Raw genomic sequence first — 27744 nt, forward strand, 5'->3', positions numbered from 1 at the left:
CGAGGTGAAACACGGTGGCCTGTGATTCACAGGAAATCACAGCTGCTCTGAGGCCAGCCTGGCTTTCCACTGCCACTGCCTGTGTCCCCTGCCACAGCCCCAGCTGCCCCTTCCCGAAGCACGAGGTAATGAGAGGGGACTAACTGCATCGACTCATTAAGCTGGGTTTGTTAGAAGACAGATTGTCATGTTAAACAAATATATTTTTTAAAATCTAGGTCTCATTCCCTGGGCCGTGCCCCATCTGGGCCATTAAATCTGAAAGGGGTAAGTACAGCTGTGTCAAAGCTGCGCTCAGGAGCTGATTGTCACTGTTTGTACGACTGGCAACTGGCAACCACTCCATTTCCAACCCTCATTTCCTTCTCTTCGTTTCCCAGTGCTGCACTATGTCAATTGGAAGCACAGCAGGGGATGCACACTGCTAAACAGAAACTCCACAGACACATTTCCGAAATCCAGAGCTTCCTCTTTATTTCTCACCAAGCCCTAAGTTACCTGAGGATGGGAAGGGCTGCTCATCGTCAGCCAGGCTTTTTGTAAATGATGAAATTTTATCAAAGGTGTTGTGGAAATGTGGGACAGCTCATCTTTCGGGGTTCCAGCAAGTGTCTTTTTTGAGGGAAGCAGGGGGTAAAAACCCAACTTTGAGTTAATCCAGCATTTCTTTTGATTGGTCCCTTGGTAGTTAGATTAATTTTGAGTGCAGATGTTTCTGTTTTCCATCAGAGAATACACCCAGGACTTGGGAGCAGGCTCACAGTGCCGTATTTCCTCCTCACCACACCACTCTTGTTACGGTTGTGCAGCAACATATGCTAAGGCCTTATTACAAGGGATTCCTATAAATGGCATAAAGGAGTAATAATGTATTTATAACACAACTTTGTTTTAGTATAAAGTGATCTATAAATTTGTAATAAATGTTTTATAATGTTTTTGTAGCCTGTTATAAATGATAAATGGGAGACTATAGATGCCACATCAAATATTCATGCTGCATTGTGTGCATTATTATGCCATTACTGTTCAGGAAACCATTAATAATAAAGTGAATGGAGATGTAAAAGTTGCTGACATGCCCAGCAAGCCATTTATAATGAAGTGTATAATCCTTACCATAAAGTAAATACATTGGCCAGTGATTGTTGATGAAATGGAAACACTCTGAATTATTTGTGAGGTATTTATATATTAATGTATATTATCCATATCATGTCACAGAAATGCCGTTAATATATTATATGTATTATTGATTATTTTTACCTAATTTATAGGCAGCTGTTTAAGTGTTACCTTGTCTCTTCTCATGTTTTGTCAGCTGCATGAGGTCTGGTGAGTTATTTTACGGGATGTGTGTGCTGCGGGGCAGCTGCTGCGAGCAGCCCATCGCAGCGCTGGAGCGAGCCCAGCGGGGCAGGACGGCAGCGGGGGCCGCCTTCACCCAGACACCCCACACGTCTCTGTGGGGCCGGGGCGCGGAGGAAGCTGCGGGTCTTTTCCAGCCTGAACGATTCCATGGTTCCCTGACACTGCCGATGCCTGATGCGCTGCCCCAGCACGGACAGACCCCCCCCGCTCCCGGCTGGCCTCCCTCCCTCGCCACAACGAGACCCCTGGGCAGGTTCTGGGCAGGTTCTGGGCAGGTTCTGGGCAGCCGAGCTTCGTCCTCCCTCCTCCTCCTCCTCGTTCCGTGCCCCGCGGTCCCTCGCTGGGGTGGGAGAGGGGCTCTGGCGGCCGCGGCACTGCTCACACTCGGTGTCCGTGGGTGATGCTCGGGATGTATCCGCCCACCCAGCGCGGGATTATCCAGCGGACAGTTACATTTCGGTGATCTTCGCTGCTTTTTAACTTTTTCTCCTCCACATGGAGACAAAACATCCTTCCCAGTGACTAAACACGATTCACGCCTCCCCTGGAGGCCGCCCCTTCGGGCGGGACGTTTTGACGCTTCGCTGTGGGAGCAAAGGAAACTCCCCTTGCCCTTTGCAGCAGCGCGACGTGCGGGGCCCCGCGGGGCGGCCGCGGGTGCCCGAGGTGCCGCTGCCCGGTCCCCGAGCCCAGGCGGCCCCGCAGCCGCGCCTTCGCCGCCACTTCCCCGCCCCTCGCCCGCCCCTTTCCCCGCCTACCGCCGCCGGTCCGGCCGCCACCCGCCGGCTGCTCGGCCCGGGGTGGGCACGGCGCGGTGCGGAGGGTGCCCGGCCCTGCCCGGCCCTGCCCGGCCCCGCCGAGCCCCGGGGCGCGGTGCCCGGCGGCTCCGCGCGGGTCGCGGGCCATGGCGGCCATCCAGAACCTGCAGCTGTGGTGCCGGCAGCAGTGCGAGGGCTACCGCGATGTCAGCATCACCAACATGACCACCTCGTTCCGCGACGGCCTCGCCTTCTGCGCCATCCTGCACCGACACCGCCCCGACCTCATGTGAGTACCGTGCCGGGCGTCGAGGGCCGCGCTGCCGCTCCGGCGGGGTGGGAGCCCCGCTCGCGGCCCGGGACCCTCGCTGGGCTGTGGCCATCCCGCCGTCCATCGAGCTGCGGACCCCGTGTCCTCCATCCCCGCAGAGCCCTCGCTGGGCTGCAGCCATCCCGCCATCCACTGAACTGTGGGTGCGCTGCAGCCATCCCCCCATCCACTGAACTGTGGGTGGGCTGCAGCCATCCCCCCATCCACTGAACTGTGGGTGCGCTGCAGCCATCCCGCCATCCACTGAACTGTGGGTGGGCTGCAGCCATCCCCCCATCCACTGAACTGTGGGTGCGCTGCAGCCATCCCGCCATCCACTGAACTGTGGGTGCGCTGCAGCCATCCCGCCATCCACTGAACTGTGGGTGCGCTGCAGCCATCCCCCCATCCATCGAGCTGCAGAGCCCGGGTTCTCCATCTGCCCAGGACCCCTCGCCAGGCTGTGACCATCCATCGAATTGTGGATGGGCTGTGGCCATCCTGCCGTCCCTCGAGCTGTGGACCCCTGGCCTTCCACCTTCCTTGGGCTCTTGCCCTCCCTGTGGGCACATCACCAGCAGCATTCTGCTCACACCCACGCTCAGAATCTCCAAGAGAAAAGCTCCGCTCTCCCAGCCTACGTGCTGGTTTTTTTCCATATATTTTTCCTTTTTCCCTTTTCTTCCCTCAGTAGCTGGATTATAAATGTTCTAAATGCGTCCTTTCCATTGCAAAACAAGTTCAGGCACTGATCTTTGGGGCAGTGTTTCCTTCTTTGCTCTTGTGTTTGCTCTGGCTGGGCTCTCCTCGCTCAGCCCGACAGCAGCACAGCGCTCACAAGTCGCAAGGCGAGGGCTATTTAAACAAAATGCAGTGAAAGGGCAGGGCCCCACAGCCACTGGATTCCTGCACATCCTTGTTTTTCCCATCTAGAGCTCTGTCTGTGGGAGGTTAAGTGCTTTCCACACCTTGCTGGTGCCGTTGCTGGTGCCCTGTGGGTTTTGAACTGTCCCTACCCAAATGTTAACATCTGGGGAGGTGGACCACCAAAGGGAGTCAGAGATCCTGCTTCATTGGCTGGGTTTTTTGGTTGTTTTTTTTTTTCCTTCTGGGCTCTTTGGACTTTGAGATGGGGGGATTGAGAGGGAAGATTAAGGCAAGGGAGCACTGGAAAGAGTGCCCAGGAGTACTGATTTAAGCGTTAGGTCTCTCCTGGTCAGATGTGCCCAGCTGGGTGAGGAACAGGTTGGGTGGTCTCTACTGCAGTTTTCCTCCTGTTCCGTGTATTCTGCCATTTTCCTCATGCTCCAAGGACATCCTGCCACGTGGGTTTGTGTGCAGACATCCCTCTTGCAGGTGTCTTGCTTCTGGTTGAACCCAAGAAAAGATCTCCTGTTTTTTCTCCTCTGTTGTCTTGAAACTTGACAGAAACTGGAGCAGACTTGGGCAGAGGGAGGTTAGTACAGGAGCTCCAGGCACACTTTGTTGTCCCAGTGCTTGGGCAGTCACCATGGTGTTGCCGTTTATGACTTCCTGACATGTTGTCACATCCACGTGACTCCAAATATTCCTTTCCTTCCTTTGATTCACAGTCCCAAAAATATAAGACTCCAGGGCAGAAAGGTTGAGGTGTTCCTTGTGGAGGGGCTGTGGCTGCTTCCTGCAGCTGGCCCGTCCAGCTCACAGCTGTACACGGGCTCAGCGATGTGAGAGCTGGAATAATCCTGTTTCCCAGTTTAGTGAGTTGTTTATAGTCCTTCAACTGTGCAACAAGGGTAGTGGATAGACATCTCTTAAATAAATTCTGTGCTGAAGAGGGAGGATGTTCCTTGAAGCATCTCTCTGTTCCCATTCATTTTCTTTTATGGTGGACATTCTGCCTGACTTTATTTGGGACATCACAGAAGCTCTTTCTGACTCGGACCAGCTCAGCAAGGGCTGCCTGAAGGTTAAAGTAAGAGAAGCCTTTATTTGTGACCTCCTTCATCAGTGTCAGTGCTGTAATACAGGAAAGCACCACATGTACCATTGACTGGGCAAAGTCCTGCTGGAAGGAAATGGTTTCAGGTCACTGGTGGCCAGGGTTGCCAGGTGCCATGTGTCAGATCCTGGGGCAGAATACTTGTGCAGATTCTCCATGTATCCTTAAAAGCTTGTCTCAGTGTTCTTGGTGCAGGGGACAACGGTGGAGAAGTGCAGCTGGGTGCAAGTGTGGCTGTGACTCCTGCTTCCCAGGGGTTCATCCTGGGCTCCTGTCCTTGCTTCTACCAAATATCCTTAGTTAAAGATTAAAAACTTGAGACTGAAAGTAAAACTAGAAAGGTGCAGTTGGTGTTCGGAGCACTTGGTGTGTTTGCAGCAGCTCTGCTGCATGAATCACTTGCAGAACATGATTCAGTCACTGCATCAGTTTTGCAATAGTGTGTTTTCTGTCTTGGTTTTCACAAATGACATTCTTGGCCTGAGTGCAGGGGATTTCTCCTGCAGGAGCCTGAAAAATTACCAGGAAAACTTCAAGCTCAAAACATGGACATAATCATGGGCTTCTCTTGTGGGGTATGTGGCTCAGAGGACAGGCTGGTGTGGGTCTCTCCTTCCTTCCTGTTTTCTTGCTGGAAAACATATGGAAAATATGATAACTTCTCTTGAACTTAGCTGATGTTGGCTTGTGTGCTACCAGTGAACAGGGCAGGCTGTGTAAAATTAGAAATGCATTTCCCACTCACTTCCCACTCATGCAAGGATGCTCAGGGGGAGTGGAGATCCATGCTGAATTACCATGGAAATCTACTTCTTTTTTGTCCCAGATGAAGAGTGCTTCAGAGTCAGTCCCAGCTGGGCATACATGCTGTGTCAGGCAGGCTCCAGCCCATTTTCTGGGATGATTATAGACCCCAGAGACATCTCTTGTTGGAGGGACATGAAGCCTCGTGGCAGCATGGTAAGAGGCTGAGGTCAGCAGCTGCCACGTGTGGTGGTGAAGGTTGTGCAAGCTTCAGCCACGATTTTAGTGGCCCTATCCTGATAAATGAGTTAGAGGAGGCAAGGGAGCTGTGCATGCTCACTCAGATATTAATGCCAGATGTCAAGGAAAGGTTTTGATTAAGATCCTTCTCTTCGTCCAGGATCTTGCTCTTTCCCAGACTGCAGGCTGGTGTTCTGGGAATGGGCTGGTGGTGAAATCCCCCTTGGCAGCTGAGCAGCAGCAGTGCCCTTTTCCTCCAGCTGCATTTCAGGTCACTGTCAGCTCAGCGGGGGAAGATGAGGTCACCCTGGCCCCGCTGGGCATGGGTTGTGTGCAGTCTCTCTCCTCAGCAAGAGGCTGGGGTGAAGCAGAGGCGCCTGGCTTGGTGGGCTTGTGGTTTGTGTGACAGGCGTAGGCAGGGGGAGGATGGCTCGGGGCTCACCCCGGCAGCACTCTGTCACTTGCCAGCCAGAACAGGGCAGTGTGGAGCAGGCATTCCTGAGAGGAGGATCAGCACATGGGGGACATCTCCTGCCTGGAGTTCCCAGCCCTGACCCATGTCCCCAGGTTTGCACCTCCTGAAAGAGCGCAGCTGAGGAGTCCTGTTCCCAGCAGAGCATGCTGGATTTGTGCCCCTGTCCAAAGACTGGGAGCTGGCAAAGGGCTCCTCTCTGTTTTTTGGTGATCCTTTTGACTGCACAAAATGCCAAAAAGCAGAAACTTTTTTGGTGCCGTGGAGGCTCTGGGATTTTTTTTTTTTCTCTCAGTCTGCTCCAAGGTCAAGTTTCCAATCAAGTTGGTGCTTGCAGCAGCAGAGATTCCTCCTATGGAAGCACATGTGCTTGCAGAGGACTGTGGCATGTTTGTGAGTGCTGGATCTGAGCAGCTGGAGCACGGGGTGGTCACGGAGATTTGTGGGCATGAGAAATGCTCAGCCACTTATTTGCTAAGGAAAGGGTTTTTTGGGAGCTAAAAACTTCTCCGCTATTCGCGCGCTAGTGAACTCCACTCTGGTTTGTTTCCAACACTGGAGGCCTCTCTTGGGTCACATTTATATTTTTCACCTCTTCCAATTAATTCAGTTGCCTGTGTTTTCTCAGTGGAGAACTCCTACTTCTCTGTTTGTATTACCTTCACTGTCTTAGGATTGCATTGGTCCAGAGAGCTTTGATATTCCAAGATAGGAGATGCACCAGCAAGATCAATTTCCAAAAGAAATACTCTATGTAAGCAGTTCACCTGACTAGCCAGGGAAAGAGTAATGCTGAGAGGTCAGGAGACTCTTGAAATGACCAAATAACCTGGTTGTTTACACTCTGTTTTGAGGAATAGAAGGGGATTTGAGACACTCTCCATCAAAAGATTGGAGTTTTTAGGTCTCTGCTGCATGCCAAGGAGTGTACACATCACCACAGCAAACAGCACTGAGTGTGGCTGAAGGCCACTGACCGACAAGAAATAGTATTTCCAGTGTCTTACATGTCAGAATTACCAAGGAAGCGGGAGTTCCTTTTCGCTCTTGCAGTGTTCTGCTGCATTTCCATGCTACAGAGACTATTTGGGAGCAGAACTGGGAGTGAGGCAGAGAGCTGAAGTCACTTCCTTCAGCTGGCTCTTAAAAAAAGCCAATTTTCTGGCCTGACTTAACCCAAGGATGGTTGTATCTATTGTTTTCCTGAGAGTTTTTTGATGCATGATTATTTTTGTTGCTCTTTTTAATCCATTGTCTCAGGGAAGGGAAATCTTGGGGCAGGAGCACTGCTTGAAGTAAAACCTCTGCGATTCCCTTTGATTTTGCACAGGAAAGAGTCTGTGATTTAGAGGTGGGATGTGCCTTCTCTTTACGTGCTCTTTGGGGGAGTTTAACCTCTGGGTCTTATCTGTCATTCTTTCTCTCCTTATCCCACATAGCAATACCAGATGTGGGAAGCAGGGAGGAGGCATAGGCTGTGGCATGATGAGCCAGCCTGTTTAAGGTGCCTCTCTTATTTATGATGTAATGCTCCACTTTCTGTGCTGAGTAGATAAAGGACCTGGCTTGCTCCTTGCTGTTACAAGCAGTGGAAAAAGTTCCCCTGCTGCGATACAGATCTTGTGTTTGTCTCATGAATAGGTCCTGCGAGCCAGCTTTGCCCTGCCTCTCAGAGTTACCCTGGCTCATCCCAGAGGTATGGGATGGGCTAACAGCGTGGGTCCTCACAGGATGTAAAGGTGCTACATACAAGAAATGCAAACGTTGGTGCTGTTTTCTGTGTATCAGTGAGAATTCCCTCTCAGATGTCAGCCTCTCGCTCAGCTCTGTGCCAGCAGACACAAGGATTGTAAAGTGAAACGGGGTTATTGGAAAGGAATTGACCCTGCCCGCTTGCCTGGGCAGAAGGAAGCAGTGTTGGAGAGCAGGGCTGCCAGCCAAGAGCCAGTTTTGTATTCCCTGTTTAGCAAGTGCCAGTCAGTTTAAAACAAAGCTGATGATGGCTGTTTCCTAAGCAAGGGACACGCTCTGCTGTGGCTGAGGGAGCGTGCTGTGTTGTGGCTCTACTTCCAGTAGCACAAACTCTCCCCTCTGCTTTCATCCCTGTCCCAGTGCGCCCCAGGTCCTGAGTTCCCAGCACGGTGCAGAGACAGTGGCATCTGGGTTGGACCAGGGAGTGAGAAAGCAAATCTGGGGGGAGGTGAAGAGGGAGAGTGATGCCTGGGGACTGCAGAAAGGAATTGTTGACTTTGGCTTGAATTTTCGAGCAGTAATTGTCACTTCCTTTTCAGTTACTGATTATGATCACAAATGAAAAGTTACAGCCCTAGGGAAAGCAGAGTAAGATTTCTGCTGGCAACTTTGGTGTTATCAGATGCAGTATGGTGTGGGCAGAGGTTTTCCCAGGCAGATTCCTGGTGCTGGTTTTGTGGAGTTCTGCCAGAGGAAAAAAGGAGGATTTGAAGCCAGAACTCATGTGCTGCTGGACCCAGGAGCTTCTGGGATCAGAGGATATGGGTGTGTTAGAGAAGCATGTGATAAGTGCAGTGTGTGAGGGATCCGTGAGAGACCTCCTTGGAGCTGAGCTCTCTCGGTGTGGAGGCAACTTTCAAGACAGGAGAAGAACATGGATGTGACTGGAAAGCACTTTCAGAGAGAGAGTGTTAACACCTGGCCAGCAGGCATTGGTGTATCTTTTTGAGGTGGGAGAGGAGCAAGGCTTTTCTGGGGAAGAAAAAGCCACCCCATGAATTAGAGGTTGCTCCTGGCTGTCTCAGCAGAACCCCTCATTCTGCCTGGGGTGTTTTTGCATCAACACGTCCTGTCCACAGGCAGCTGTGGGAGTCAGCCCTGCAAGGGTAGATGTGCCAAAATTGCCTTGTGCTGCCTGTGGGCAGATGCTGTGCCTGCTGCACATCTCTGTCCTGGGTACAGCAGGTCTGTGACTCTCGGGTGGGATCTGCCACACTGCTCTCTCTGGAGCTGTCTGAGGGTGGGATGGAGTGCTCTGTCCCCTGAGCCAGTGAGGCTCCGAGAGGCTTGAGAGCTGGAAGTGAAGCAGCTCACTCTACATCACCAACCTGAGATTTTTCTCTTCTTTCTGTATTTCAGAAACTTTGACTCCCTCAGAAAAGAAAATGTGTACGAGAACAACAAGTTGGTAAGTGACTTTTAATGTTTACTTTTGGTCTAGTCTGTGACCTGGCACTTTGCTCATGTGATTTAGCAACAGAAACCCTGCAGACACAGTGTGCTGAGTGTGCTGTGTTCCAGTCCTTTGCCTTAATCTGCACCTTCCAGCTTTCTCCCTTGAACAGCAATGTCCAGGCTGGCTGGCTGCTTGAAAGCACCTTCAGACTGTTCATACTTCTTAGCTGGCCACACGGTGATGCCTGTTTCCAGTGTGTCCCGTGGCAGCAGGAGCTCAGACAGAGGTGCTAGAGGTCAAAACATGGACATGTTGAGTATGTGATGCTCCTGAGGGATGGAGCAGAAGCTGGGAAGTAGCTGGCATGAGAGCGGAAGCACAGGGAGTGTCCTTCCACTTCTGTTCCTTCCTGGTGCAGGGGGTCAAGGTGGATACGTCCTAAAACCTGATCCTGCCTGGACACTTCACTCCAGCCTGGCACTGGAGTTTCTCATGTTCTTTCCACAAAGAAAATAGAAGTTAGGTAGGCCAACCCCCTCCTGCGCTGGATTCGAGCATGGTCTTAGTGATCCAAGGAAGGATTTTCCTTTCCCTGTCTCCATCACAAAAGGAGAGGCAGTGAATTATAAAATTTCTCTTCCCTTGGCATTGCTCCACACAATTTAATGGCTGCTTGGCAGGAGCTTGGGATATGAACGAACCATGGCAGCTTACCCTTGTCTGGGCTGGAGGAGTGACATGCTCTCAGGCAGTGAGCTGACTGAAGTGCTTCCTGCCTCTGGGAGAGCTGAACTTGTCCCCCCATGGCTCCTTAGCTTCTGCTCCCCTTCATCCCTGGCCGTGTCCACAGCTCCCATGACAAACTGTCTATCCCCAGGCTGGGGCTGCAGCCTGTGAGCAGTCAGTGCCACTCTGGGGTTCAGCCCTGTGTGTTCCTCTCCTCAAGGGGAGATTCAGACCATGCATTTTGCCCTGGAGGTTTGGTATTTGCCAGGAGTCGGGGCCTCTTTGCCATGGAAGCGTATCTTGGCTGAAGTGCTGAGGATCCCTGAGTGTTGCTCCTTCTCCAGCTGGGCTGGTGGTGTCTGCTTCTGTCTGGGAAGCGAGCTCTGCAAGCTGCCTCCGCGGCTTTTATTAATGAAAAGCTTCTTTGTGCTTCTCATAAAGAGTTGCTCCCCTCCTTTGTTGCAGTCTGTGTGTCCCCTCCTCCCCCTTTCTTAGCTTCTTTTATGTCCTTTGTTTTGCTCTCTCTTCCTTACTCCACTTGCTGCGGGATGACTTGTCTGTGTTGTCCTTTCACTGCTGGTGTCCCGGTGCCTTGGCTGTGCTCTCAGTGGGATTGGCCCTCCACGTCTCTGTGGGCTCCTGGGCTGGCCTCCCCCTTGGACTGCTCTCCATCCTAGCTCCTACCCTTCCTTGCTCTGGCTGTCCTTGGGATACAAGTGGGTCTGACTTCTCCCAGCATTATTCCTCTGCTTTAGTCCAGACCCTCCTTGATGCCTTACTCATCAGAGACTTCTTTTCAAGGGCTGCATTGTGCATGTAAAAAAGCCTTGTTTGAACTGCAGTTTGCCATATAAGGTCATCTGTCAAAGAAGAATGTGTCACTTCTCAAGTGCCACAAAACCAACCCCAAACCCTAGAAAAATTTCAGTTGGTGGCATTTTTTTGCTAGAGATTTCAAAAACATATGATGAGGAGAAAAGTTTCTAGAGGCCTTGGATTCAGTGCTGGTGGATGGTGGTGTGGTGTAGCAGATAGAGCCTGTGCCAGAGGGAAGCTGTGCCAGGCCAGCTCGGGTGGCCTCGAGCATATCACTTTCCCATTTTGCATAGACATGGCAGCAGTGGCACTTTCTTCCCCTGGAAAGCACTTGGAGCTGCACTGATGAAAAACACAATGCAGAAACAACATGTCGGTCCTCTAAAGGCCAGCCTGGGCAGGCAGATAGAGGACAAGGGCGACTGGGTCCTGTTAGGTGGTGATTCTGTTGGGTCTCCAGACAAAAGCAGTTCCCAGGAACATGAGGATGCTGCAGGCACAGGGGACACCATACCCTAATGCTGCTCTCTGCATTGCTCACCTGGCCCTGGCCAAACCAGGTGGGTGCACAGAGCATCCTCCTCTTTGTGGTCCAGGCAGCCCCTCGCACTTGTTCTGTGCCCGTTGTCCCCGTGTCACCCGTGGCACAGGGTGGCAGGAGGTGGCATGACCTGTGTTCCCACTAAACCTCACACCGGGAACGTCCAGCAAGAAAACTTGACTGGTCAGACCAGTTGTGCAGCCAGTGCAGTGGGGAACGCTCCAAAGAATGTATTAAGTACCAGTTTACAAGACAGGAAAGTGCCAGGCTGGGCTGGCAGCTGGGATGACACAGCCGGCGGTAACTGGCTGAAAGCATTTTTAATGTCAGCTCTGTTACATTTTTACTGGGATACCCAATGGAAAAAAATGGTAATTATCTTGCTGAAAAATAGTGGCTGTTTGTTTCTTCTAAGCGGGAATGGTTGGCTTGTACACCAACACTGTGTGTTTCCATGCCAGAGGTCAGATGCGAAGGGGTTTAATATTTTCAAGGGTTTTTTTTAACCCTTTCACTGTGGACTTCAGCAGTAGCCTTCCTTGTACCTCTGGTCCTGCAAGTGCTGTTTTCTTTGCTTTATTGGCATTTCAACAGGGATTCTCCAAAGGGGGAGGGAAAGGATTTTTTCCCATAAGCTGGGAAAGAACAGGGCTGGAGAAGGTCCTTAGTGAAAGCCCTAAACTGAGCTGAGCAAGGGTGAAGTTTGGATGTTGCAATTTTTTTGGTATTCTATTAAAGGCTTTTGTTCAGAGGCAAGAGAAAATAGTTTTTGCCTCCTTTACCTGCAGTTTCAAAGCAGAGGACACCACAAAGAGGAATATTTACCCCAAATACATGTTAGGCAGCATGGAAACAGTTAAGCTGGAAGGGAGCTATGTATCAGGAATTCTTCTGCATTACACTTCTCTTCCCCCTTCCTGGTCTGGGAGAGAGGGGTCCCTCCTGCAGCCCAAGATTTCCCATTTTCAGAGGGAGGAGAGCAGGCAGTAGGATGCAGGAAGCTTGAACATGTGCACAGCACTCAGAGATGAAAGCTGCCTGCAAGCACCTAGCAGCCCACCGTTAATTGGGGAGCGCTCCAGGTTGGGCTGGGAGCCTGGAAACGAGTCTGCCAGCCTGGACTGACACATCCCCTTCTGCCAGGCCTGGCTCTCTGCAGCTGTGCACTCACAGACATGGGCAGGCTGGAGAAAGAGCAGGGGAAGCCCAGGTGAGTTACTGTGCAGTGAGCTATGGCCAGCTTGCCAGGCCAGATTTTTGGCTCCTTGCCTGGATTTCTCAAGGCAGTGGCTGGAAGCCATGACTCCGTTGGTTCCTACGATGTAGGAGTTAAACTGGTGCAGCTGTTCCCCAGTAGAGTTATTATTTGAGTGGGGCTGTTTGCAGTGCACTTTCTTACTAATGATGAGGAGCAGCTCTGCTGCCTGGCATGGACAAGACCCCTCTATTTTTTTTTTTTTTTTCCCTTCTCCAGGCATTTCGAGTGGCAGAGGAGGAGCTGGGGATCCCAGCCTTGCTGGATGCTGAGGATATGGTTGCTCTGAAGGTACCAGACAGGCTGAGCATCCTCACCTATGTTTCCCAGTATTATAACTACTTCCATGGACGGTCTCCTAGTAAGTGCCATATTCCCTGGAGGGGTGGGAAGGTTCAAGGCTTCATTTCTTGCTTTCCCTTGCCTCCTAACAAGATTGGAAAAGAAAACAGACTGCACAGAGGCCTTTTTGGTACCAGAACTGTTTCACTGGGGGATCTGAACTCTTTGCACACCAGCCTACAGTTGCACCAGTGCTTTTGTACAGTCTAAAATTTCTTATGGTCCAGCCAGAGAGGAGCACTGAAGGTTCCTCTCCATGGTCCCCACTTCAGCTTTCCATTCTTGAGCACCTCCACCCTTGTTCCAGTCTTTGCCATGCCTGAGGGTTGGTGAGAACATGGAATAGAACAAGGCTGAGCTTGTTTGTGAGTCTGTGCCAGTGGAACAGTATTGATGGTGGGGCTTGTACAGCACAGCAGTACTGATAGAAGGGAAGAGAAGAAAATTATCACCCTAACTGACATAATTGTAATAGAAATTCTGTCAAACATAAAACAGGCCACAGAGCTGCCAAGGCATTATATTCACGTACTGGAGAGTTTATCTGGGCTCACAGGAGCATTATTGTAGTCTTGGTTTATATTTGGCTTTAAGCTCACACAAAATGAAATAATATGATAAACCAATTTTACAGGTTCCTCCAGAGGAAACTTTAGAAAGTGGGACATGAATGACTTAACTGGTTAAGGTGAATCTAAATGTATGATATGTATTGAAAATGTATTACATCTTGGAAAGAAAGCACAATTCACTCAGAGTTGCCTTTAATGTTTAAACTCATCCTACTTCTCCACCTCTTTACACATTTAAGCATGATTTTTCTCTCCCTCCACAACTTCTTCCCTCCCTCTCTTCATTTTTTATTTCTTGTTTTAAACCATTCTGATTGAAATCAAACGAATTCCATCGTGTTTGTGCCAAGGGGTGAGAATCTGGGTCAGGTTGGGGTCTTTGCCCCCTCCCCCCTGCATCTTGTCTACCACATCATCAAGCACAGCGCATTTTTATACTCTCTAGTGTCCCACAAAACACTTTGGTTGCATTCCTGTTGCTGGGGTGAACATGAATGTCTGAAAATGAGCCCAGCCTGGAATGTGCCCTCTGACACCAAGCAGAATCATGGAATCACAGTCATGCCCTTCAGATGGCTTCCAGCAGGACCATGGAATAAGCAGGACACGGGAGGACAGAGAGGGTGAGCAGACAATGCTTTAGTGAGGTCATGCTTTTGGGGAAGAGTAGAGTTGAAGCCACCCATCCTTGTACTGGGCTTTGGGAATTCAGTAAATGGCACAAGTGGGAAGTGAGGGGGCAGCTCGAGCCTGAACTATTTACTAAGTCAGCTGTCCCCTGGTCCCTGCAGTAGGAGCCCTGGGTGTTTATTTGGATAGTTGGCTTTCTTGAGGGCAGACTGCTGAGAACTGGGCTCCCTCTCTGCTCCCTGCCCTTTCTGTGTTTACTGAGCAGGGTATAATCTCTTTTCAGATGAGTGGCCATTTAAGTGGTCACTTGGAAAGTGAAGCTTTGGCTCAAATATCCCACAAGGAACACAGAGACATCTCATTCAGAATAGGAAGTGGTGCAGAAATAACATCCTCGTGAGACACTTGAGGGTCTTGTCTGTAAAAACTTTGCACAAAGCCTTGTTTCCCAGGGAAGTCTCACTTCCCAGGGCACAGGGCACCATTCCCTGCTTGACTGAAGTGTGTTGGAGAGTCTCTTTTCTCCACTTACAGTGAATTTTGAGGGGTTCTATTTCATCTGCAAAGAAAAGAGAATTGGGCATTCGCAGGCTGCTTATGGCAAGTCTTGGTTTCCCCATCAGCACCGCTATGGCACCTCCAAATCTTTCTAGAATTACCCATTTTTAGTGGTAATTTCTGCATTCAGCAAGGCTGTTTGCTCCATGGGAGTCCTGGCGGGGATGTGGGGTGGACACTTGCAGCAGTGAATATTCAGGGTGTGTAGCAAGTCTGGAGCCCAGCAACTTGAATGAAGCAAACCCTCTGTGCTTCAGCTCCTTAGCCATAACACCTCTGCCTGTTCCAGCAGGGCCTGTTCCAGCCAGACCATGGACTGGAATTGAAAACCCAAGGTGTTGTTCTTACCATCTATAGATGGCAATTTGCATTTCTTCACTTTTGTATTTCCCTTCATGAAATACAATGAAATACATGTACTGCCCCTCAGTCCAGTACAGAACTGCTCACCAGGGAAGTCTGTGTCTGCTTGTGTGCTTTGCATGTTACCCATCAGGCACTTCTGGATACTCTAACTTTGTAATTTACTCCTAAACCTATGAGTTTTCCTTGTGTTTCCCTAAAAATATTCCCTTCTTCCGTTCTTCCAGTTGGAGGCATGGCTGGAATCAAGCGTCCTTCCTCTGAATCTCCAGAGCAACATCCTGGGAAAAAGCCTGCTTCAGAGCCTCCTAAGCCAGTGCCACCAAAACTGCCTCCTGCCCACCCACCAGCCAGAGCTAAGCCAAAGGAAACCTCCCCAGTAGCCACGGTAGGAAATGTGGGTGTGGGAGTTCCTTGTACCTTAAATCTGTTCTGTGGGGTAGTTCAAGGCTCCTGGTGGTAAGGACTTAGTCTCTAAATTTTCTGCTCACGATGAGGGTTTTAATCCAGAGGTCTGGTTCCAGCACAGATTGAGGTGAGAGTCACTGGGAAACCATCAGTCAGCCTGGATACATCGTGAACAGGACATGGGTGTCTTAGGACATGGGTGTGCTGTTCCTAGATATTGGGGATGGAGATTTTTACAGGAAGTAGTTTTATTTTTGTTAGGAAACAGTGATCCAGTTCTTGGAAATGGTTTCAAAGCAGAGTAGGGATGCAAACAGGGTAGAAGCCCTTTCCCAGCTAATTTAAATCAGACACCTTTGCCTACAGACAGACAGGGCACCCCGGTCCTCTGGCTTTGTGGGAACATATTCCCCATACTCTGTCCTTCCAAGGGCTCTTCCACTTCCATGACAAAGGGATTCGAGGGAGAGGGGTTTTCCTGGATGTCACTTCTCTGTCCTAGCTGTGCATGCCAGCTGCTCACCTGCCTGGGAGATTTGTAGCTGTGTCCAGGGCCATGGTCTTGCCTGCTCACCCACTGCTTCTCCCCACAGAAACGGGTCCTGGCAGAGAGCGGGAACGTCCCCAGCAGCAGCTGTGGGGTCTGTGGCAAACACGTGCACCTGGTGCAGCGCTACTTGGTTGATGGGAAGCTCTATCACAGGAACTGCTTCAGGTACAGCAGCTCTTCAAAGCAGGGGCACAGCCCTGGGGGTCTCAGGGGGCCAGCCTGGTTCCTTTGGGACTGGAGACAGAGTGGTGTGGCACATCTTTTTTAGAGTGGAGGCAACCTGGACTTGCTCTTGACCTGTGTGTGTAAGGGAAACTCTCTGCACAGGTCTGTTTTCATCTACACCTTTCCTGCTTCAGGCTGTGCTATCAACAGCTCCTGTTCTGGTGCCTGAGGAATGTGCACACAGAATGTGCTCACTGCCAGTGTGGTACCTTCACCCTCCTGTGGATGGTGGAGTTGTGCCTGCACTCCCAGCTGTGTGTCTCCCAGCGCTCTGGAGGATGTTTCCTGAGACTTTTGTCTCCACAGGTGCAGACAGTGTTGGAACTTGCTTCTTCCTGGAAGCTACAAAGCTGGGCCTGAGCCCGGTACGTTCATCTGTACCAGCCACCAGCAGCCAGACAATGTCCAGATCTCCGGTCTCCACAGTACTGGGAAAAAGCCTGACAGTACCCCAGCCCCTACTGCTGCCAGGGCATTCCAGAAAGCAGCAGAACCCAAGAAACCAGAGCAGGTGTTGAAGAAACCCAGCCAGGAAGGCTTCACTAATTCAACCAAGCCATCTGTTTCATCCTCTGGAAGCTCTGGCTTCAAAAGTGTGAATACTCCATGGTCCTCCTCATCTGTAAATAAATCAGATGACTGCAAAGGTGCCTCATTGGGGAATAAAGCAGATCACCATGAAGGCACCCCATCAAAGCCTCCTTGGACATCCTCCACAGCAAAAACACAGCAAGCCCGAGAAAATTTTTTTCGGTCATTGGAGTCCTCCAGCAGTAAATCTCCTGACAGTCAGAAACAAGCCCAGTCTCCTCACAGCCCTGATAAAACTGCCCCTGCCAGAACCACTGCTGAGATCAGTCGAGTGAATGCTGGGAAGGATCAGGCACGTAACCATATTATACAGGCTCTGTCTGGATCAAACACTTCTCCACACAGGCCAGGAGGACTGAGTTCCACTGGCTCCTCAGCACCTAGCAGGTAAGCACTATTTCTCTTCCCCTTTTTTCTGCCAAGATGTTCCTTGGGATAATTTAGAGAAGTCCCTGCATCTTTCTTTACTTTGTCCTGACTGCTCTTGTGGCTCAGTATTAAAGACATGTAGAGGGACACATACAGATCATTTGAACAGAAGCCAATAAAAAGGCCCATCCTTTCAAAAAGACTCACTAAGTTGTTCTTTTTTGCAGTGGCAAGTTTTCTCCCACCAGTTCTCAGAGTCCAGCTCCAAAAACACAGTCCAGCAAAACAGGGTGCACAGCACCAAAGCAGGAAAAGATTACAGGCCCTGTGCCCCAGAGCCAGCCTGCCAGCAAACCTGTTGACCCTTTGCACAAGCCAGAGTCAAAAGGCATCAAAGGTGAGGATGTGTGATTCACACAGCTCTGGATAGACACAGCACTCCAGCTTTATCCCTTTCCCTTGGACCAGTACAGCAGATGTATCCATGACTCCTGTCCTTTCTGTCTGTACCACCACATAAGGGTTTTCTGAGCAGTGGGGCTCAACCTCCGTTTATCCCTGTGCAATTGCTCCCTCCAGCATGGAGAGTTTTACTACTCTAAGGATCTCCAGGTATTTGTAGTTGTGCTTGCTGTCATCAAACATTGGGATCATGGTGGCTTTCAAAGGCTTAGGTTTTCCCAGATGGGAGACCTTTGACAGAAGTTTGGGATGATTTTTTGGCTGTAGTTGAGGCTCACACAGCCTCTTGATCTGTTTTGAACCAAACTTCCATCATGGTGACTTAGCAGTGGGCCAACGGATGATACTCTGGGGCTTCCCAGTGTCCCAGGCACTTCCAGATGGCCTGTATGTTTTGGGCCAGAAGATGTGTCTGTCTGCAGTTTGCTGAGACTTTTGTGGGGTTTTTTGGACTCTCCGTCTTCCTGCCCCAGCCTTTGTTCTCTGAGATCTGAGCTGGTTGTGTTGTATTGCTGTTGAATGTGCCTGTTCATGTACTCTGTGGCTGTATTTCTGTAGCTGCGTAGGTGTTAAAGAATTTGATCTGAAAGGGACAAAATGCCACTGAGATGATTTACTGCCTGTTGTATCTGAATCTCTCCGTGTTAAACTTGTTGAGCTGGTGCTAGTTTGCTGCAATAACATCATAGTATCTGCCCCAGTGCATGGCTTATCTCCTAGGATTCTCCTGAGACTCAAATCTGGCTTGTTTCTTTTTATTGGATATTTTTGTTCTTGTTTATTTTTATTTACCTTGCTATATTCCTTTCTTCAGGAAGCACAAATGTTGCTGAAGACAAGTCTGAGAGCCCAGAAGGGTGGAGATCTCGGTTGAAGCCTGTAGCCAACAAGTGAGTATCTTTGGAGCTGGTGGATGGATTTCCACGACAAGTGTGACCATCCCAGATGGAGGTCCAGACCAGGATGTCCAGAACTTTTCCTGTGGACCATTCTGCAAGAGGGATGGTTTCCTACCTTTGTCTTTTTTCTTCACAGGGACCAAGATGGCTCTAAGAAACCCACTGGTAACTCCCAGGTGGGAACAGGGAGCCCAGCACACAAGGAGGCAGAGCCAAGCCCATTAGTTGTCCCATCAGCAAAGGCAGACTCTGGTATGAAGGATAAAAGCTTTGCCTTCATTTTGCTCATCAGGAATGGGATAGGCATTACTGCTGCAAGGCACATGTGAGGAATGTGTTGGTGGAGACTGTGCCTTGCTTTCAGGGGTCTTTTCTCTCTGCACTTGCTTTGGCCCTATGGTTCCTTTATTTTGTGCCTTTGATGGGTGGCCTCCCATCCTTCCCCAAGGAGAGGGATTCAGTTTCTATAGGGTTCCCTTCTTCTGCAAGACAGATTTCACTTATTCTCTCTTGCATGATTGTGTAATGTTGAGAAATCTTGGTGATGATTCCCAACTGTTTATTCTCCTCCCGAATGTTTATTCTCCTCTTACTCTGGCCTTGTAATTAGTGCTTCTTCCATGTTTACTTTGGTCTTATGCCCTTTATTATCATCAAGAGACGAGGACTAGGACTAGAAGTGGAGTTGGGTAGTGGTGAGTGCCAGAAACATTGGGCAGTAAAGGGATTTCTATGAGATGAGGGTTGAAATTTCTTACCCAAAACCTGTCTGTGCTTCTTAATCCAGCTTCATCTGGTGGATTCACAAAGAAGTTGTTGATTCCCAGCTCAGATCTTATCAGGAGCTGTCAGAATTCAAAGCAAGACTGGAAAGATCCTGGAGGCTCTGCCAAGAAGGAGGAAGATGGCAGCCAGTTGAAAACAAACACTGCTACGTGTAAGATCTCTTCTGCCTACTAAAGTCACTCTCTGCTCTGCACTGTCAGGGAACAGTGTGGGTGGTCAGTATGGGATATGGATCCTCGAGTTTTCTGTGGCTAACCCTGTGGCTGTTGTCATGGGGGGAAAATCTGTGTAATTAATTTTTATTAGCCAGCTTGGCCTAAGCAGGAAGAAGCAAGGCCAGAGAATTCAGTGGGAAAGGAAGAAATTGAAATAGGAATTTTTCAGGGTCATTGCCCTGTCATTCTTTAGACTTAGCGCTGTGAAGAGGACCATCTCCTAATTTGGGGAACTGGGATCTAGTTGATGTCTCTGTTCCTCTTCAGTTGAGTGGCTTTAGGAAATAAAAGGAATGCAGAGAACTGCCATCCAGAGACTCCAGCTGGTGGGACCCACAGGAGCAGGAGCCAAGGCTGCTGTTTCTTGGATTTTCAAAGATGTCCTGACCAGTTTGTCCCTACTCTTAATCCAGTTTCTTACTCCTGTTTGTTCAGCCACAGCTTTACTGTGCACCTCTGCTCCATTGCCCCGCTATCCTTCCTCCGACATATCCCACCACAGAGCTAATGAAATTTTCTGGAACTAACCTGACGTTTGCTGCTGTCCTGTTTGCTCAGCTTCTTTGTCTCCCCTTTCCTTACCCCATCTAGCTGTGTCTTACCTGTCTGGAGTAGAAGATTCTCACAGCAGGGCCCCTGTGTTTGTCTTGGAGCAAGCAGGATGGGCCCTGATGGCTCAATGGCCTCATGCTTTATTTTTTGTCAGCTGGTTCCAGCATTGTCCTTAGCCAGCATCTTTGACAGCTACCAAACATTGAAACTCCAGTTTGTTGTCTTCTAAAAAGTTTGGTGTGCCTCCTTTGCCAGCATTTTCCCAAAACTTTCCACCTCCTCTCTCCTCAGAGTCAGCCCCAGGGTTCAGCGTTAGTCTCTCCCAGGAAGTGAGCAGTTATGATAAGGGAGGCTGGGTTTGTATCTGTCTTCCTAAAGCTTAATGATTGCCGTGGGGGAGGGCCATTGGGAAATCTTCCCAGTAGTCTCTCCCCACTCTTCCTGTGTGCCCAAGTCTGCCAGCTGAAAGGCTGGTTCCTGCTGCTGTCACTGGGCAGGCTGTGGGTTAGACCTGTTGCTCCTCTGTGTAGATTTTTACCTCAGCACTCGGAGAGACCTGTGAACAGTCACCTGCTGTTCCTGCCCTCAGTCCTGGGGTTGTGGTGAGCTATGGAAGGTCGGCATTTCTGTAGATCCCTCATTTCTTTGGTGGTAAGTGGTGGTTTCTGTTGAGAAAGGAGGCTCCAGGGTTTTCCTGCCAACTGTCCTACTTCCAGCTTGCTGGCAAGCAGCCAAGCCATGCTGTGTCTGTCAAGCCAGAACCTGGGGGTATCAGGGGATATCAGATGCTGAGCTGGTCACAGGGTGTCATTTTACATGCTCTTCCCCTCCAGTGACCGTGGCCTTCTCACCATCGGTGGTGCAGCTTTCTGCCTTGGTTGGAGGTGCTGCAGAGCCCACTCAGAAGGAGCCCAGAGATTCAGGACTGAGCTGGGAGAGGGAAGTGTTGTTTAGGCAGAGAGCTCGAGGCAGGCCAAGTCCCTCTTGGAGGAACCCTTAAGAGAAGCGTGAGTTGCAGGCAGTGCACAGAGCAGCAAACCAGCAGCATCCAGAGGGAGGAGATCCCTGACAGAGGCCAGCAGTGTGGGAGCAACTCAGCCACATCCAGCATCTTCTCCTTTCGTGCTCTTCCTAGAAAGCACTACAGAGCAAGGGCTGGGAAACTGGAGAGCTGTCCTTGAGCTCTTCCTCAGTTGCCGGAGACTCTCAGGAGGCTCCCCTAGTCCATCTGTCCTGCCTTTCTCCTTGTGTGTGCTGAGCCTGCATCGCTGCTGCCTTTGTTACAGCCGTGCTCTTTTGATGGTAGAGTTTTCCTTCCTTATCACATCATCCACGTACGCCTCTGTTCTCTCTCTGTGGTAATTATCCAGCCCAGCCCCTCGGGTGTCCAAATACCTCACACTCTTCTGTAGTTATCCTTGCAGCACAGTTGGGCAGAGGAAGCTGAGGCACAGTGGAACAAATACACATTGCTTAAGGATTGATTTTAATAGGTGTCCAGGGCTTAAATAATGCTGTGTAGTGGGGCCTAAGGGACTTCTCACCTAGGAAGTGTTTTGTGGGAGGAAATGAACCTTAGTTTCCCGAGATTTACACTGAGGTCCCCTAGACCATCTTTGTTTCATCGGTATTTACTGATACTCCTTTGTAAAAGAGCACTAGAGGGACATTTTTAGTTTATCTTGGTGTTTCCTGTGACAGTAACCCAGTCTTTCTGTGCTATCCTTTGGAAGCTTAATAAGGGACGGGTTTTGCCACAATAAATATCTCTGGGTTTTAACAAGATAGTGAATGAACATGGAAGTGAATATTCTTGGGTGGAAGTTCCAAAGTCACACCTGAATCAGGTGACTGTGTACCCTGGGGATGAAAGCAGCAACCTGTGGCCTGAATGACAAGCCACAAGGAGGAAATCAGGCTGTGAGGATATGTCTCTTACTTTGGTGAGGCATGTGGATGCACGTGTATCATCTGTGACCTCTGTTGGGTAGCTGGGACCTGTTGTGCTCTGGTGATGTAGGCACTGTCCCACACCATAAAATTATTTAAAGGTCGTTGTGACATTCTTTTATTTTTTTTTCTCCCTTCTAGTTAAACTCCCTGTCCCAAAAAGCAAAGACAAGCTTCAAGTGATGTCCCCAAACAAGGTATGGCTGGAAACCAGGTGTAAGGGGAGCAGGCTGGGGTTGTTGGATATCCTTCTGGAGTGCTTGTCCAGATATATCTGAGTTTATCTTATTGGGAGGGTTTATTTGGATGCCCAGGGAAAGGGTGAAAAGCTCTGAGGCAGCAACAAGGTGGAGAGGCTGCTGGTTATCTTCCATGCAGGGAGACAGTCAGAGCTGGAATGAGACAGAGCCAAACAAAACTGTGGTAGACATTGCATTCCCCAGTGAAGGAGGGGGAATGTCTGTGGACTGACAAGTGTGGGTGGGTTACCACTGGCAGCACACGTGTCACAGCCTTGCAGTGGCCACCGCTCTGTTGTGAGCAGCCAGCTCTGCACCTCTGCTGACCTGGCCCTCCAAGGCTGTGGCTTTGTAGCTGGGCTCCTTATGCCCTTTCCCATCTCTCTTGTGACCTCAGCAGGCAGTCTGAGGGTGCTGAGCTGTGTTTCGTCCTACATTTTCTTTCCTAGCTGCACCCAGACTACCTCCCTGAGGAGAAAATCCAGGAGAAAGTCCGTGACATCGAGAAGCAGCTGGATGAACTGGAATTGAAAGGAGTGGATCTGGAGAAGCAGCTGCGTGCCTGCGAGGGAGGTAAAGGAGACCTGGTGCCAGCTCTGCTGTGGTGGGGAGGTGTGAGGCTCATGTCCTACCCCTGGGCACTCGTGGCTCCATTTTTAAGAGCTCAGGCTACGTGTGAGGCACCAGGTTGCCAGAGGTACCTGGTATACAAAGATTAAGCCGGGGGAATTTTGAACCTTCTCTGGCTGTTTCGTAATGTATTTTATGAGCAAGGTCTTGTGTTAGTTTGGTTGAGGATCAGAGAGTTTTGGGAATGGAAGGCCACTGTTGATCTGGCTTTTGGATCCCAAGCCAGGCTGGCCATCATGGCTGGCTGCAGTTTCTCAGGGCTTAGTGGGGTCATGCAGAGGGGCAGAGTTGAGGCAGCCGTGTGGAAGATGAGCTGGGTGTCCTGTAGCAGAGTATCCATGAGCAGCTTCCTTGAATCCCGAGGGAGTGACCTGCATCCCTTGTACCCAGGAGTTCCAAAGATCTCCTGCTTTCACTTGGGGCTGCCTATAAGTCATCCTAAGCTCTCCCTCAAGAGATTGTGTTTGAGCCAGGGAGGCTGAACTGATGCCACTTCTTGCCCTTTGTCTCCTCTGCAGATGAGTCTGAGGATGCCCTTATGGTGGATTGGTTCAAACTGATCCATGAGAAACAGCTGCTGCTCAGACAGGAATCAGAGCTGATGTACAAGTGAGTACAACCAGAAATTCACCTGTCTGCTGGTGCACTTCACCTGTGAGCAGTGAAGGAGAGGGAGTGTGGCAGCCCAAAAAAATTATATGCCAGTTGGTGGGATGAGAAGGGTGGAGGATGTCTCTGGGAGAACTGCCAGCATCATGATGTATTAGCTGGTGGGCCTTTGAGCACCCAGGGTCTGTGAGGAGCTTGTGAGGAGGGAAACTTCAGAAATGTGGTGGAGGAAGATTTCCCTGACCCACCAGCCCCTGCCCAGGTGGTGGGCAACACAGAGATAAGCCTTTAGCATGACAGGAGAAAGATCCAACCCTGGGGCATGGCAGGGCAATAACTCATCACTTCTGTCATTCCTTCCAGGATGAAGCAGCAGAACCTGGAGGAGCAGCAGTGGAATATTGAGATGGAGCTGCGACGCCTCATGAGCAAGCCAGGTAAGGACTGGCCACACTGGGAGTCCTGCTGGCCCCAGGAGCCTCCGCTTTGTGTGCCAGCCCTGGGGTGTCCTTCAGATCTGAAGGCACTGCCAGGGGTTGTGGGTGCACTGTGAGTGTCCCCTGACTGTGGCTGTCCCCTGTCAGGTGGGATGTTACTCCCTGTAACATCCAACCCACCTCTGCTTTGTCAGGGGAGGCAGGATGTGCCCCTGAGTGTGAGGATAATAAAATCAGGCTTGCTGGAGCAGGGTGGAGGCAGGAGCCACAGTGGGAAGGTACTGCCTGTAGCTGTGAGATGGGCTTGCTTTGTCTTGTGCAGAGGATCTGAAGACGCCCAGGGAGAAGGAGCAAGAGAAGGAGCTGCTGGAGTCGTACCTGAACACAGTCAATGATCGGAATAATATTGTGGATTGCCTGGATGAGGACAGACTCAGGTGAGGGCCCTCAGATGGTGGGAAATGAGCCAACACTATTGTATTTCCACTGCTGTCCAGGCTGTAGGTGTGGATGAGTGGCTGTAGTCCAGACTTCTGCTCCATGAGAGATGGGTGGTCACCTGTCATCAACCATCTTGTCCTAAATGCTGCTGTCTTTGCATCCTTTGCAGCTGTTGGAAAGAGATCAGGACCACAGCCCTGTTCACTGCTCTCTCAAGCTCAAGCTGCTGTGGGAACAAGGGCTGTGGAAATGTGGAATGCGGGGGAAGAGAGGGAGAGGCTGGAGATGGGGAGGCTGGAGGCAGTATGGGAGATGCAGGAGAAATCTGGGAACATGAAGTCAGGAATGTGCTCGTCTGCTGCAGCAAGTGAAAGAACAGCTGTAGCCATGAACTGGATCCTTCCCAAGTTCAAAGGAAGACTGCTGTGTCAAGTAGCTGGATTTGTGCCCCCTGATGCTAAGAACAGCCTCCATTTCTTGACCTCAGAGCACCAACTGCTGCTTGTAGATTCTAGTACTGCCCGGGACAAGGTAGTGACAGCAGTGTGCTTGTCCCTGATGGCAGTGAGCACCTCTGTAGCACCCCGGGCTACTGTTTCTCAGCTTCATTCATCTCCTCGGGTGTGGTGGTGTCTCACCATTGCATGAACTCGGATGATTCATCAGCCAGCTGGGAGAAGGTCTGGAAATCCCCACACAGGCCCTTGCTTTCAAGGGAACCAGATGGAATTTGCTAATGTCTAAGACTCTTAACTGTAGGGTTTTTTTCCTGCAGCCTTCTCAGGGTATGCTGTGGAGGTTGGTCATTTCTTACTGGGGGAATGAGAGCACTATTTGCATGGGTTTTGGTGTCTACCAGCTTGTCATGAACACAGCAAAGTTTTCTAATACTATGCTGTTCCATTACAGAGAGAAAGAGGAAGACCAGATGTTGGCAGACATGATACAGAGGTTGGGTAAGGGCCCTTTGTCCTCTTACAGAGCAGCACTGGGGGGCACTGGGGCTGTGGGTCTCAACCTGCTCTGTGTCTGCTCCCTCTCCTGCAGATGGATCTCTTGAGAGCCAGGAGCCAGAGAGGAAGAAGAACAAGTTCCGCTTGTCCAAAATATGGAAGCAGAAAAAACAAGAGTAAAGCTCAGGAGCTTGATGTTCCTTTTCCCAGTGGCCCAGAGGGACCCATCAAAGGTGTGGTCCTTCCTGAGTGCTGCTTTCCTGGACCTGCTGGACTGTGAGAGGCTCCTCTGCTCCCTGAGATGGAGACTGCAGGTTTGCTGACCAAAAGGACAGTATGAATTCCCTGTGGCACCAGTATGGGGCCCAAGGATACCTTTCCCAGCACATGGACTTCTGTTTTCCTCCTTTGGCTCCGGGTCAGAGCTGGTTCAGCCTTATTGGCAGCTCAGGAGGGCAGAGCTCAGTTTGCCCACCCAGTGCCCGGGTCACTGCAGTCCTGAATGCAGGAGCATGGCCCTGCAAGGCACCCCATAGTGTCCCATACCTGTCACCAGGGCTGCAGCCAGGACACTGCACGGGGCTGTGGAAGGGCCTTTGTCCCTCCCTTCCCCCCTCTCTGCTTGTGCTGTGGCTCTTTTGCCGGGATCAGAGATGGAGCTACAGGGCAAGAGGGATTGATGGTTTCCCTCTTGTCACACCAGTGCAAACTGGAGGCTCCGTGTTTGGGGGGAGCAGAGAGCAGAACCACCCCTGTGTCTGTGGCGTGGGATGTTCTCGACCCACAGCAGTTTCAGCAATAGCGATTTGTTTCCAGCCTCTTTTGGAAGTTGCTGTAGGCTGATTTCTCAAAGCCATGAGAGGCTGCTCACTGCTTCATTCCCTCTGTGGGGGAGATTTGTAGCCTCCTTATTTCTCTGTCTGCTCAGTGAAGCAGGATTTTCGTTGTCTGTGGCCTATCCTGATGAAAATGAACAGAACTCTTGTTTCAATAACTGGGTCCTAACTGGGAGCACAAGGGAATTCATGGGTTTGCCTCACCCCTGAGTCTTTTGCATGGGACCAATATTTCAGTTCCTGAGCTCTGTCCCTGGACAGCCAGTGCCCTCAAGTGGTGCTGTGACTCTCCTTGGTGAGACCAGGAGTGTAGGAGCAGGTCCTGGGCTGTTTCAGGGAGCCTTTCCACTCTCCTCTCACCTGCCCTGGGTGCACCCTCTCTTCCCGGTCAGCCTGGGGAGCAGGGATGGAGACAGCCACGGAAAGATCCGATTAATTCATGATGCCTCTGGTCTGTGTGGACCCTCTCCCTCCATGCCAGGTTTCTCCGGGTGCTGTGGCCCAGCAGGAGCAGGGGTTTTGCTGGAGGAGGTTTGCTCCCACTGTGCCGGCGGTGGAGCAGAGGCGATGCGTCCCTTTCCCACGAGGTGGCAGTGGGACTCTCCGGCCGGGGCAGGGATGTGCTCGGCGTGGGACCCAGTGCCCGAGGGGCTTCCTGGTGCCCACAGTGGATGCACAAGTGGTGGAGCACTCCATACCTGCGTATGCTTTTGCCCAATAAAGAATTGCTGGAGTAAATCTCAGCATCCCAGTGTGATTTGGGGATACTGGGGGTATGGCTGTCCTGGTCACTGTGAGCACTGCCAGTCCCTCTCTGGAGGTTGGTGTACCTGTGATGGAGCAAATTCCTTGCCCAGAGCCTGCAGGACAGCTGCACGTCGTGGGGGAGCAGTGGCACCAAGGGGTTTTTCACTGATTCTGTTTAGGTGTCAAACTCGCCCCTGCTCTCAGGTAAATGCAATTCCCCGCTTGCTGCTTTAGCATCACATACATCCCAAAGCCTGTGAGGTCCCAGCCTGGCCAGCAGATGTGGGAGAGACAAGAGGCAGAGCTTGTTCTGCCAGAGCTGAACCGTGGCATTGGTGACCCGAGTGGCAGAGCCGCAGTGTCACCGGGTAAAAGGCTGGCAGAGGCTCTGCCACCACACTCTGCTCCGTGTTGGCCTGTGCTCACCCAGAGAGCAAGACAAACTGGTTTGTGGGGACATGCTGACCACAGGGGCTGGCATGCTGTGCCTTGCCATCCTGGTCTGCTTGTCAGGAAGCTCTTTCTTTCCTGGGGCTGTGTGTAAACATGAGGGGAGGGAGGAGGGCCCCTCTTCTAGACCTGGGCAGTAGCAGCAAATCCCCAGAACTAAACCTGCCTTTGTGGGCTGCCAAGGGAAGGGCTTTGAGGGGAAGGGAGGGGAAACCACTGCTGCTGAAGGACAGAAACACCTTTCCTGATGAGCTATCCCAGGCTGTCAGTATTGCTGGGCTTTCATCTTTTCAGGCTCTGATTCTCCAGCCTCAGGAAGTTTAGTCTGCATGGATTTGGAGGATGGTGGCAGCATCATCCAAACTCATCCAATCCTTCCCTTTCCAACCTTCACCCACCTTGAAAACAGGCAGGAATGTGATAGCAAAGTGCTTAAACAACAACCCCAGCTCCCTGTGGTGGCAGTGGTTGGACCTGCTGTAGGGTTTGCTTTTGTGAGAAGGCCAACTGCTGCCAGACAGCAGCAGTATACACCTGCTAGCTACATGCTCCGAGAACAGGTTTTGAA

At 50.8% G+C, this 27744-nt stretch overlaps 1 protein-coding gene across 2 annotated transcripts; it reads left to right on the forward strand.

Annotated features, from left to right (window-relative positions):
• Nucleotides 1-2182: 2182 nt before the first annotated feature.
• Nucleotides 2183-26717, forward strand: MICALL2 (MICAL like 2). Of its 2 annotated transcripts, XM_069029932.1 has the most exons (17): nucleotides 2183-2418; nucleotides 8988-9036; nucleotides 12582-12723; nucleotides 15055-15215; nucleotides 15829-15950; nucleotides 16317-16988; nucleotides 17198-17367; nucleotides 18247-18322; nucleotides 18468-18583; nucleotides 19119-19268; nucleotides 21976-22031; nucleotides 22523-22646; nucleotides 23222-23312; nucleotides 23676-23749; nucleotides 24072-24186; nucleotides 25100-25146; nucleotides 25238-26717. In XM_069029932.1, the coding sequence occupies exons 1-17, from the start codon at nucleotides 2276-2278 to the stop codon at nucleotides 25321-25323; spliced, it is 2394 nt and encodes a 797-aa protein (XP_068886033.1). In that variant the 5' UTR covers nucleotides 2183-2275; the 3' UTR covers nucleotides 25324-26717. The 2 variants fall into 2 exon arrangements, with proteins under 2 accessions (XP_068886033.1, XP_068886034.1); XM_069029933.1 differs by lacking the exons at nucleotides 2183-2418; nucleotides 12582-12723.
• Nucleotides 26718-27744: the final 1027 nt, after the last annotated feature.

Source organism: Aphelocoma coerulescens, chromosome 14 (assembly GCF_041296385.1).
Source record: "Aphelocoma coerulescens isolate FSJ_1873_10779 chromosome 14, UR_Acoe_1.0, whole genome shotgun sequence".
NCBI classification, from domain to species: Eukaryota; Metazoa; Chordata; class Aves; order Passeriformes; family Corvidae; genus Aphelocoma; species Aphelocoma coerulescens.

Coding starts and splice junctions, on each gene's coding strand:
- MICALL2 (XM_069029932.1), top strand. CDS start 2,276: ATGGCGGCCATCCAGAACCTGCAGCTGTGGTGCCGGCAGCAGTGCGAG. Junction 17,368..18,246: donor AGAGTCAAAAGGCATCAAAG/GTGAGGATGTGT, acceptor TCCTTTCTTCAG/GAAGCACAAATGTTGCTGAA. Junction 22,032..22,522: donor AAGTGATGTCCCCAAACAAG/GTATGGCTGGAA, acceptor TTTCTTTCCTAG/CTGCACCCAGACTACCTCCC.